The 10,661-nt window shown below is 50.2% G+C and overlaps 1 protein-coding gene across 1 annotated transcript in view; it reads right to left on the reverse strand.

The window, feature by feature from the left end:
• LRP4 (LDL receptor related protein 4) overlaps positions 1-9,660 on the reverse strand; it is a 44,951-nt gene extending 35,291 nt beyond the window's left edge. The window contains exon 1 of the mRNA XM_087821856.1: positions 9,606-9,660. Coding sequence (XP_087677982.1) covers positions 9,606-9,657 — 52 coding nt within the window. The 5' untranslated portion in view covers positions 9,658-9,660. The remainder of the gene's footprint in view (positions 1-9,605) is intronic.
• Between the last annotated feature and the right edge of the window lie 1,001 nt (positions 9,661-10,661).

A 10,661-nucleotide genomic window follows, 5' to 3' on the forward strand; every position in this document is an offset into this window, starting at 1 on the left:
CCATAAAAGGTTTTACAAAGATTAAATTAATTAACTCACATAAACTGCCTAGCCACAGAGCTGGCATACCTCAAAAGCTTCATAATAATACAACCAGCATTTACTGAGTACTTACCAGGTACCCTGAGCACTTTTCTAAGTGCTTTTTATATGCTATGTCACTGAAAGCTCTCAACAATCCCGGGAGATGGCACTATTGTTATTATCACCACTTTACAGTTGAGGACACTGAGACACAGAGAGGCAGAGTCTATCAATAGGTCACACAGGTACTAAGGGGTAGAGCCAGCATTCACACCCAGGCAGGTGGATCCCAGAGCCTCAGCTCTTAATCACTTCATCATAATGCCTCCCAATAATGGTATTGCTATTATGAGAATTTTCCAAAACCCTTTGGTTAAAAATGAACTTTACAACACTGAGACTTCTGAGTCTCTCTCCTTTATGCATTCTCAATTAGCAAATAGGTCATGCGTGTATGGATCTCAAGCAGTGACCTCTCTTCTGGTTACTTCTAAGGCCAAAGACCAATTTCCCTTGCCCTCAGGTAAAGTAGTGAAGCAGAGACAGTCTGGAGCCCCAGTCCTCTGAAGCAGTGCCTCAGTATTGTCTTGGTTCAAAAAGGAATTATTTGTTGTCCAGCTCTCTGGACAATTTGTAGTTTCTCTTTACAGCTTACAAGCTACTTTTGCATACACACTTGCATTCTCATGTCATCATTATAATATAACCCTGAGTAGTTACTGCAGTGCCCGTTTAACAGGTAAGGTCACCTGCTTTGGCCAAGGTCATGGGGTGAGTAGCAGAGCCAGGAAGCCAGCCCCATTCTGACCCTTAGACCAGCATTCTTCTCTTAATGTGATCTCAGAATCTGGACTTTCAATAAGCTTCCGGACTTACACTGATGCACATTCTAGTTAGAGAGGCAATGCTCTCCCACCATGCCGCAGAATGCTCAGCTGAAGGGGGGACCACACCTGTCACATGGAAGCCCAAGGTGGACAGTGACTACACAGCTACAGAACAGCTTTTTCAAGTTGAACCAGAGATGAGAGGCTTAAGGAGTGCCCTGTGAGTGCTGGAATATGACGGCTACACCAGTGTAGAAAGGGTGACAGTGGGAAAGGGAGGAATCATTACTCATATAAGTGAAGGATTTTTTTTATAACACGCTAAAGCTCTTCTCTCTTCCCCTGTCCACTAGTGGGAATGGTGAGGATATAAACCTTAGATAACTTATATGAAATGACCCTAAACTACATCCAGGCCAATCGAGGGACCAATCCACTGATTTTGGCTCCTGGGGTAGCCAAATCAGTAAGTGTTTCACTAAAAGGGATGCCCATGTAGCAAGACAAAACTGACTACTGAAAGAAGTGACAGCGAAGAGCCACATGGAAATGGATCTAACCTTGTCCAAGGGATACTTGGAGTCTGGAGAGAACTGGTGCCTACACACAGCCCCTCTTTGAAAGGACAGAGCCTGCACAGAAAACATCAAAAGCAACACCAAAAAAGGTAAATGTAATTGGTCCTTGTCATAAGAAATCAAAAAGCTAAAAAGAGTAGAAAACATCAGAAACAACACCAAAAAAGGAAGGAGGTCAGGAAGTGAAGCCTTTCCTGATGCTGCCCCACCTGGACCCACGCAGCCCTGGCCAAATTAAAAGTCCCTGCTCTGCATCGCAGGGGCCCTTTCTGCCAGCTCCCATGGTAGCATTTAGCGTACTGTGGGATCATTGTTCACTTACTAGACCATAAGCCTCTTGGCAGTTAGAATTGTATAATCTAGAGTTTTACATTTGTATGCACAGTGCATAGTTCAATGTTTGCTATATAGTAGGTGATCAATATAAGTTTGCAAAATGAATAAATGAATCAATAATACATTCCTCTAGAGTCTTGTGAGAGTTGGAGTCAAAGGACAAGAGAGGCCTAGAATATCAGAAATAAAAGTAGTTATTTTCTATCTAACCTGTCAAGAAAATGGGAATCTTCTTTTTCAGGTAGCTCCCTAGTCCTGTCCAGTTCGCTCCCTTCCAGGAGTTCCTTTTTACTTGCCATATTACCAGACTGTGATACCAACATGCTGACTCTATTTATTTTGTCCCTAGATCCCTAGAGGCCAGCCTTTCCAGATTGATTTGAAAATCTACCTGGTGAAATCTCCTAGTGGGCCCTCTCCAAAAAGCCACACCATAAGATACCATAAGATACCATTAGACACATGATTGCTGGTTCAAGCAAGTTCAGTCCTCTCTTGCCACTCAAACACAGAAAGAAGTTCTTAATGGTCAGCCTCCAAAGTTACGAGGTAGAAGAGCATAATGTTCAAGCACACGGGAACAAAACTAAGCGAATTCCTGGCTATCTAGCCCTGGGCACATTATTTAATCTCTTTATACCTTACTTTCTTGTCAGGAAAATTGGGACAAGAGTCCCTACCTCATATGAATGTTATGAGAATTAAATTAGTTAATTCATGAAAAGCACTTAGCATAATGCTTGGCACATACTAAGCTCTCAACAAATGATAGCTCTTGCTATTACTGTTACAGAATATGACTCAGAACTGTCTTATCTAGCCACATCATACCCTCGGGGCTGGAGATGTCTAAAAACCCTACTGTGTGTCACCTCGATGAATTAAGCTGGTGGTATGAATGACTACTGGAAGAGGAAGAAGAGGGTGGAGGGGTCCTGCTTTATTGTCTTTCTCTGGAGGAGCTCTAGGCACATGGTATCCTTCATCCTTGCCTAATTTATCATCAACCAACTCCTAGGAGACAAGTATAGAAAAGAGCAACCTAAATTCAGAACCTATAAATTACACAGCAATTAAAAAATGGGTTAGTTTCCTCTTTTGTAAAATGGGAATAATAATGGTACCTATTTCATAGAGTCGTTGGGATGTTTAAATGAGATAATACATATGAAATACGCAGTAAGCAACTATTCTTGTTGTTATTACAGTAGTCCCTCCTTATCTGCAGTTTCAGTTACCCGCAGTCAATAGTGGTCTGAAAATACTAAGTGGAAAATTCCATAAATAAACAATTCATAAGTTATGAATTCATGACATTCTGAGTAGTGTGATAAAAATCTCACACCATCCACTCCATCTGCCCACACTGTATGTACAATATATTTTGAGAGAGATAGAGACCACATTCACAAAACTTTTATTATAGTATATTGTTATAATTATTCTATTTTATTAGTTATTGTTATTAATCTCTCACTACGCCTAATTTATAAATTAAACTTTATCGTAAGTATGTAGGTACAGGCAAAAACATAGTACATATAGGGTTTGGTACTATCTGTGGTTTCAGGTATCTACTGGGGGTCCTCGAATGTATTCCTTGTATCCCCTGAGGATAAGGGGGAACTACTACATTATTATTAACCCCATCATCTTATAGGTCCTCAAAGGTCTACCTACCCTGCCCACGAGCTCAGTCAACAGATTTCACAAATCCAATAGGGCTTGAATGGGGCTGTGCTCTTTGAGGGGCTGCTCAAAATAATGCTTTCCTTTCCCCCTACATCTCAAAACACAAGTAACATGTGGCTTCAGGTAACATCTCCCCCTTCTGGGAGCCTTCTAAAACCTCCCTCTATCAAAAAAGCACCTGAAAAGTAATTCTTTATGCAGAGAGGCAAAGTCAATTTAAGATAAAATATGGATATTCCCCACCTATATCTTCTGGGATAGCTTGGATACAAAATATTCTGTTTTAAGAGGTAGTATAGGTTAGAGGGTTAACAGTTTAAGCTCTGAGTTCAAATCCAGACTCAGTTCAAATCCAGCTGTGTGACAGCAAACTGCTCTGAGCCTTAGTTTCCCATCTGTCAGCGGCACCTAACGGTACCTACCTCATAAGGATACTGTGAGGAGTAAATGTGATAAAACACTGTATACATTTATCACAGTGCCAGGGATACAGCAAAAGATTAAAAAATGTTAACTGGCCCAGAAGCACATTTGTATTTTTTTAAATCACATGACCCAGTTTATGGTGCAAAACCAGAGGAGATCATTCCCAGAAAAGCAGAAATTCTCATTTGGGGGTGACACGTTTTATTTTTATTTTTTAAAATACATCTTTATTGATTTCAGAGAGAGCAAGGGAGAGAGAGATAGAAACATCAATGATGAGAGAGAGTCATTGATAGGCTTCCTTTCTGCATGTTCCCCCACTGGGGATCAAGCCCGAAACCCAGGCGTGTGTGTCCGGGAATTGAACTGCGATCTCCTGGATCATAGATGGGCTCTCAATTGCTGAGCCAAGCAGGGATGACACACTTTAGAGCCAGCCATTCACTCTCACTGCCTCTCTGAACCTGTAGCTGAAACTCTTGTTTAAACTGCCGGGGGTGAGGGGGGCAGGGAGTGGAAAAAAGAGAAGGGTGCTCCCCTTTCTTATTTGCTAGACTTATGGATATTATAACCAGGCATCTGTATTTGGTTCCAGAAGGCTGCAGTCAGTCCAGCAGAGATACTGTCCCTCCTCCTGATCCATGCCGGAAAGGTGGTGGTAGTCAGGCTCCCAAGGCTGGGGCCAACCAAGGGGACATCGGAGCTCTTCCCCCACCCCCGCTGCAGGCCTGGCAGGAAGTGGAGCTGCCGAGCTTGGACAGATCACCGGAGGCCCTGGCCACCTCAAAGCTTCTTTATTTCACGTGTGAATCAGGTGTCTCTCCCAATGCCCTACTCTGTACCTGCTTGGCCCTACACCCAGACAGGGGGAGGGTCCCTCTCCCCCAAAAAAGGCTGTGCCGGGAGCCATGAGCTTCCCGCCCCAGAAAACCTCCAGTGATAAATTATGCAGCAGCACCTTTGTGTCGCTGCCTCTCAGCCAGATGGGTTTGCTCCCAGCCTTTTGTTTCCAGCTCTGCTTGCAGCTCTGATCCTCCGCTCTGCACAGAGGTGAGGCGGGGAGCGCCCGGTAGGCCAAGTCAGGGCTTGCAGCAAGTCCCAGCAAGGCCTTCTCAGCTGGGTCTCAGGCAGAGCCCTTCCCTTCCTCACCCTATGAGCAGGGCGCCCGGCATTAGGGACAATTACAGTCAGCCCACTCAGCTGAGAGCAAGGATGGAAATGCCTACGTGCAGCGAAAGAGTGAAGGTTGCTCGGAAGGGCATAAGAGGTGCCCAGAGGCACCTAGGATGTTTGCTTCTTGCTAAACCGAAAATGCAGAGGAGAAAATGGAGTCAAACGACTGCCTGGAAAGCTAGAGAATCGGCTCTTTTTAACAGCTGCTCTTGGTTACGGTCAACTTTCCACAACCCCCAGAAACATCACATCACTGGCACCAAGTTAAAAGGAAGAAACAAAGAGACAACAGGGGTCAAACTTTGGGGTGGAGGAGCTGGGGGTAAGTCAGGGACTTGAGACTCACATCAATTATCCCTGCACACTGACAGGATTCCTGATTGAAGACGGTAGTCACGAAGGAGGCTCTGCAACAGCCCAGCCCCCAAATTGGGGCAATTACTACCTTATGAGTTCTGGGGCCTGACTCCTTTCCCAGGCCAGTGGGAGGGAGAGCTTGGAATTCTAAACTGTTCCAGCTACAAGAGACCTGAGCCAGCACCTCTCACCCGGGGTCACAGCAACCTTAGAGCGAGGTGCCTGGCTGCTTCCGTGACCACAGGGCTCTCAGAGAAAAGCCCCATCTCCCAGGACCTCTCCCAGGACAACTAAGGTAGAGTGGGCCCCTCGATCCACAGTACATAGCTTAATAGGCCTCTTTTCTGGAAGTGTGCACAGGAGGGAACTACGCTTAGGTTTCATTAGGTTTTCAAGGGGGGAAAGAAGGAGCTAGATCGGTAAAAGAATCGAACAAAAAAACAGCTGAAATGAATTAAGGGCTGAGCCTCCATTTTAGCACATGACACTAGCTAGGAGAATGATTTGTTTACCTGGCTCCCACAGTCCAAAGGCAAGAGCCATCTCTAATCCACTTATGCAAAGCTTGCTAACAAACAGCTAACATTTATTCAGGCCTATAGTAACACAGTAGTTGTCAGGCTCTGTACTGAATTATTTCATTTCATTTTTACAATATTTGTATGTGATAACTTATTACTCCTCCTTCCCCGCCCCTATTTACAGATAAGAACCCTGAAGTTCAGGGATATTAAGTGTTTTGCACAGTCACCAGGAAGTACCAAGATTCAAACCCAGGTCTGCCTGTGCTTCTTAATCACTGTGCTCAGTATGCAGTGATTAGATTAGTGCTTGACAAATGTGTGTTTGCAGAATGAATGAACAAATGAATGGGTATAAAGTCCAGTTTAAGGAATGCTCCTGAGTATATCGGGGGGAAAGAACCTGACCCTGCCAGCTCTAAGCTGGAGGAAGAACAGCAAGCACAGGCATTCATCGGAGCTATTTATAGGGCCAAACCCAGGCTCTGCCAACCAACCAGTCAGCACGAAGTCTTCCCTGGGACACTGAATCCCATCAGGCTGAGTAGGGAAGAAGGGCTTCTGATGGTGAAGATGAGATGGCAATGCAGACACAGACTGGGGCCCAGATGCCCCATGCCCAGGCAAGTGTAACAAAACTCACGGCTAAGCTGCGTCAAGGAATGTAGAAACTGGCTGGAAGACACTAAAAGACCTAGTTGACCAAGGGTATGGAAATGTCTCATAATCATGAGATGTGCCCAAAATGCTATTCCTGTGCAAGAAGCCTCTAGAATTGATCTTCTTCAAAGCAGGAGCAACATAGCCAATCCCTCCCATTTTCCTTCGTTTTGGGGTTTAAGATTAGCAGTCAATTAGTAGAAAGAGTGAGCAAAGAGCTATAAAACACACCCTGTCCTCTGTGACCTCCTCTGTTCTTTGCTGACCCAGAAGATGGACATGCCCAACATGCTCTGTATCAGACACCGCCAGGCTTGGTTCCCTTGCACCTGTCATTCTTAATACCATATGCTAGTCCCAAAGATGTTATCTGATATTCAAAAGGGACAGAAGAGGAAATCCAAAATCAGTGCCAAGCCAAGCATCTTTCACAAGTCCAATAAGATCTGGGACAAGGTCAACTAAGCACCATGGAAAGGAGACAGGTCTCAGCTCCACTCTTTCACGCGCATCCTCAGAGACAACCCTCTACCTACCTAACTACTCCTAGGCAGAATTTTTGACTGTTGGCTTACCTGGAAGAGACCTCCAAGATAAACATAATTTCCACTCTTCAAATGGTGGTAGATTGCCTGAGGCCTCGCCTCAGTCCTCAGGAGAAAAGTACCTAGGGCCACTACCAGCACTCAAATTTCCTCCCGAAATTTTTAATGGTGAAGTGTAACACAGGCTCAGGCCAAACCCACAGGCTCTAGGAAAAGCCCAAAGGACTAGCAGCATCCAAACAGCACCTTAAACTTCAGTGTCTTGAATTCAGTCCTAGCTGAGGTCAGGTCTGCCTAACCGATCTATCTAAGGCACACAGTCTTCTCCCTGAGCCCCTGGAACACAGTGTCAGGAATCTTCGTGGTGGTGTTTTTGGTTGAGCAATGGCTCACTCTCACTGTGAAGCATGAATCTGTTCCTTCCAGGCCTCCAAGGATGGCTCATTATCAAGCTAGGAGAAGTTTAGATCTTCCTGCCACTGGCTGTCCTTACACATGTGCACAGAGAGCCTCCCATGCTTGTAAGTTTCCATTAAACTTTCTGTCCTTAAAAAGAACACAAATGAGTTACCAAGATCCTCTCCCATCCTTTTTTTTTGGCGAAGCATTAAATATACACAATTCTCTACCCCATTTTCAATGGAGATGCAGTGTATGCGGTTTTGACAGCTCTGCAGCAGTAAAATGCTCCTGGCCAGTCTCCGCCCAGGAACCTTCCAGCTCCCCTTTCCCTGGGGCAGCAGGCGACCATCTCCTCTGGGCTTTGTTGGTATCCGTTTTAGCCCACCCCCCCTTTTTTTCAGTGCCTTGCCATTTCTCTTGATCTTTTTCAAAACTTCCTCCAGGGGGCCGAGAGGAAAGTTCCATCCCCTTCGCTTGCAGCCCGAAGGGGGAAACCCCCCAAAAGCATAGCTGTCCCTTTAAGGGGCCCATGTGGTGGGAAGAGCAGCTACATTCCTACCCCAGTAGGGCCGCTGCCCCGACACGCCAGCGAGGCTGCAAATAACCTTCCAGGAGAGCGCCCGGGAGGGGCGCGCGGCGCGCAGGAGCGCGGGGCGGCCGGCGGCTCCGCGAGGACGCGCGGCGCGGGGCGGGGAGAGGCGGCCGGCCTCGGCGAGGGCCCGGAAAGAGCCGCGTAAAACCCACGCGGGGTTTAAGCAACAGACGCGAGAGCTCTGTTTCGGATTTGGGAGGTAAGACAAGCTTCAACACAAGTGTCCAGGCATCTCCACGCCCTGCCAGACAGGTTCCGAAATCTGCGCTATTTCCACACGAGCCCCCCCCACCACGTTAAAGAAAGAACTGGTGCGAGGCCAGGGTCTGCGGACCACCCCCCCCATTCCCAACCCCACCCCCTCATCCGGGCTGCGAGGAGAATGGGGGAATTCCGATCTCCCCGCCTTTGAACGGTGGTGGGTGATTAGAGTTGGGGTTCGAAGATCAAAGTTCTTTGATCTTTGGGCACAAACTAGAGACAGCTGCTAAATCACGGGGTGCACCCACGGTCCTAGGCTGCGGCGGAGACACAAATTCCGCCGGAGCCCTAATCACACACAACAGTTGCGTACGGGCACCACGCAAGTTATTAATGAGGAGCAGATGAAGCAGCAGTCCCGCGGCCACCCGTCCAGCTCCCCGAGGGCCACCGCGCGGGCCGGGCAGCCAGCTGCCTTCTGAGGTTCAGCGACCCCCCCCCCCCCGCCGCCAGGACGGATCTGCGGGCGCCTTCCAGCAGTTTCCCCCCGGAGTCCCTTCTCTGCCCCTTTTCAACCCAGTCCCCCTCTCCGCCCCTCCGGGAAGGATCTAGGGCAGGGAGCTGATTGGTCGCAGCCAGGAGAGGGAACCCGAAAACACTACGAAGGGGAGATGCTGCGAGCAGGCAGTGCCCACAGGCCCTCGGTGGGAGCGAGGTCTGGAGCCCGAGGAGCTGTTCCCCGAGTAGAGGAGTCTCCAGAGCTCAAGTGTTCAGCTCCCACTGCGGCCCCTCTCCGCGATCTGCCCGAGACTCCGGCCCCTGGAAGGAGGGCTATTTACAATTTGTGGTCCGGCGACCATCCTCCCCCGCGCCCCTTTCTTCGCCCACATTCATTCGCACCAAGGACACAGAGACCCTATCTTAACCTGAAAGGGAGCAGCCCCCAGCTCTTCAAAGAGCAGCGAGGGCAGGCGAACGAGCGCCTAGGATCGCCCCTCAGTTCGGCCCGGCCTCGGCCCCGGCCCCAGCCCCGGCCCCGGCCCCGGCCCCGGGAGCTCCTCCACCGCTGCCCCCTCTGGGGCTGAGGGGCTGGGGGAGCCCGTGCTCCCCTCCCCGGCACGCACGCAATCTCAGGGCTACTGCTTGGAGCGAGGGGTCTCGGGCCGCAGCCTGCGCCGTCCCGCTCCCGCGATCTCAGTCCTGCAGCAGCCGGACCCAGGGACAAACTTTCCCCGCGGGCCGGTCGGCGCGGGCGCGGCGGCGCCACTTACCGTGCGCGCAGAGCAGGGCGCCAAGCAGCAGCGCGCCCCACGGCCGCCTCATGGTGCCGCCGCAGCCGCCGGCGCTCGCTGCCCGCCCGGGGTCCCGCCCCGGGTCCCGCCGGCTCCCGCGGGACGTGCGGCGGAGGGAGTCGGCGGAGGGTCCGCGAGGCGAAGCGGTCGGATCGACGGTGGCGGGCGCGCCCCGCAAGTCGCTCTCCGGCCGCTGCTGCCTCCAGTGCTGCCGGAGTCGAAGCCGCCCGGCCAGGGGACCGGGAGGGGTGTCCCGGACCCGGCCGCCCCGCCCCCCGCGCCGCAGCCCCCGCCACCGCCACCGCGCCTGGTCCCGCCCCTAGAGCCAGCCCGGCCCCTTCCCGCCCTCGGCCCCCGCCCCCCAGTCCCCAGATCCCACCCGCCCGCGCCTCCCGCGAGGGCCCCGCTCCTCTTCAGGCCGCCCCCACATTCCTAGCTTTCGAGAGAGCCCCCCTCCCCATTCCAATTACTACTGCTCGAATGTCCCCAACTTTAAAAAATTATCGCAGCGGCAACTCTCGCATCCCAGTCCCTCTAGCGCTATGACAGAGAGGAGCCCCCAAGCTGACCTAAGTCTCCTGGATGTGACCCCAGCCCCCCTACCGGCCCCAAGTCCAGACTTTATTGATGTCTCAAGAATACTCAAGGCTTGCTAACGCATTATCCTCTCGGGCTTTATGGACATCAAACAAGGGACATCGGGGCGCCCCGGAGCGCTGTCTTAACCAGCATTCTCACTGTCAAAATTCCTTTTCTGAGATTTTCTTCTGGCTCCACCCCCCACCCCCGTCTGGGCAGCGCTGTTCTAGGGCTAAATAATTCCACGACCTCCCCTTTTCATTTACTCACTTCCTGAGGTGGTTGTCTGGGTCCTGTCGCCCCGGTTCAGGCGTCCACAGTTGGCCCAGACAGACTTAGTTCCTCCTCTCTGTCTTTGTAAATCAGCGTTGTTAGCCTCTTCACCTTCCTTGACTTTCTGGTCCCTGCAGGAAAGGAAGGGGGCAAGGAAGTTGGTCCTTCCTTGCAGTTTCACTC

Source organism: Miniopterus natalensis, chromosome 11 (assembly GCF_054644295.1).
Source record: "Miniopterus natalensis isolate mMinNat1 chromosome 11, mMinNat1.hap1, whole genome shotgun sequence".
NCBI classification, from domain to species: Eukaryota; Metazoa; Chordata; class Mammalia; order Chiroptera; family Miniopteridae; genus Miniopterus; species Miniopterus natalensis.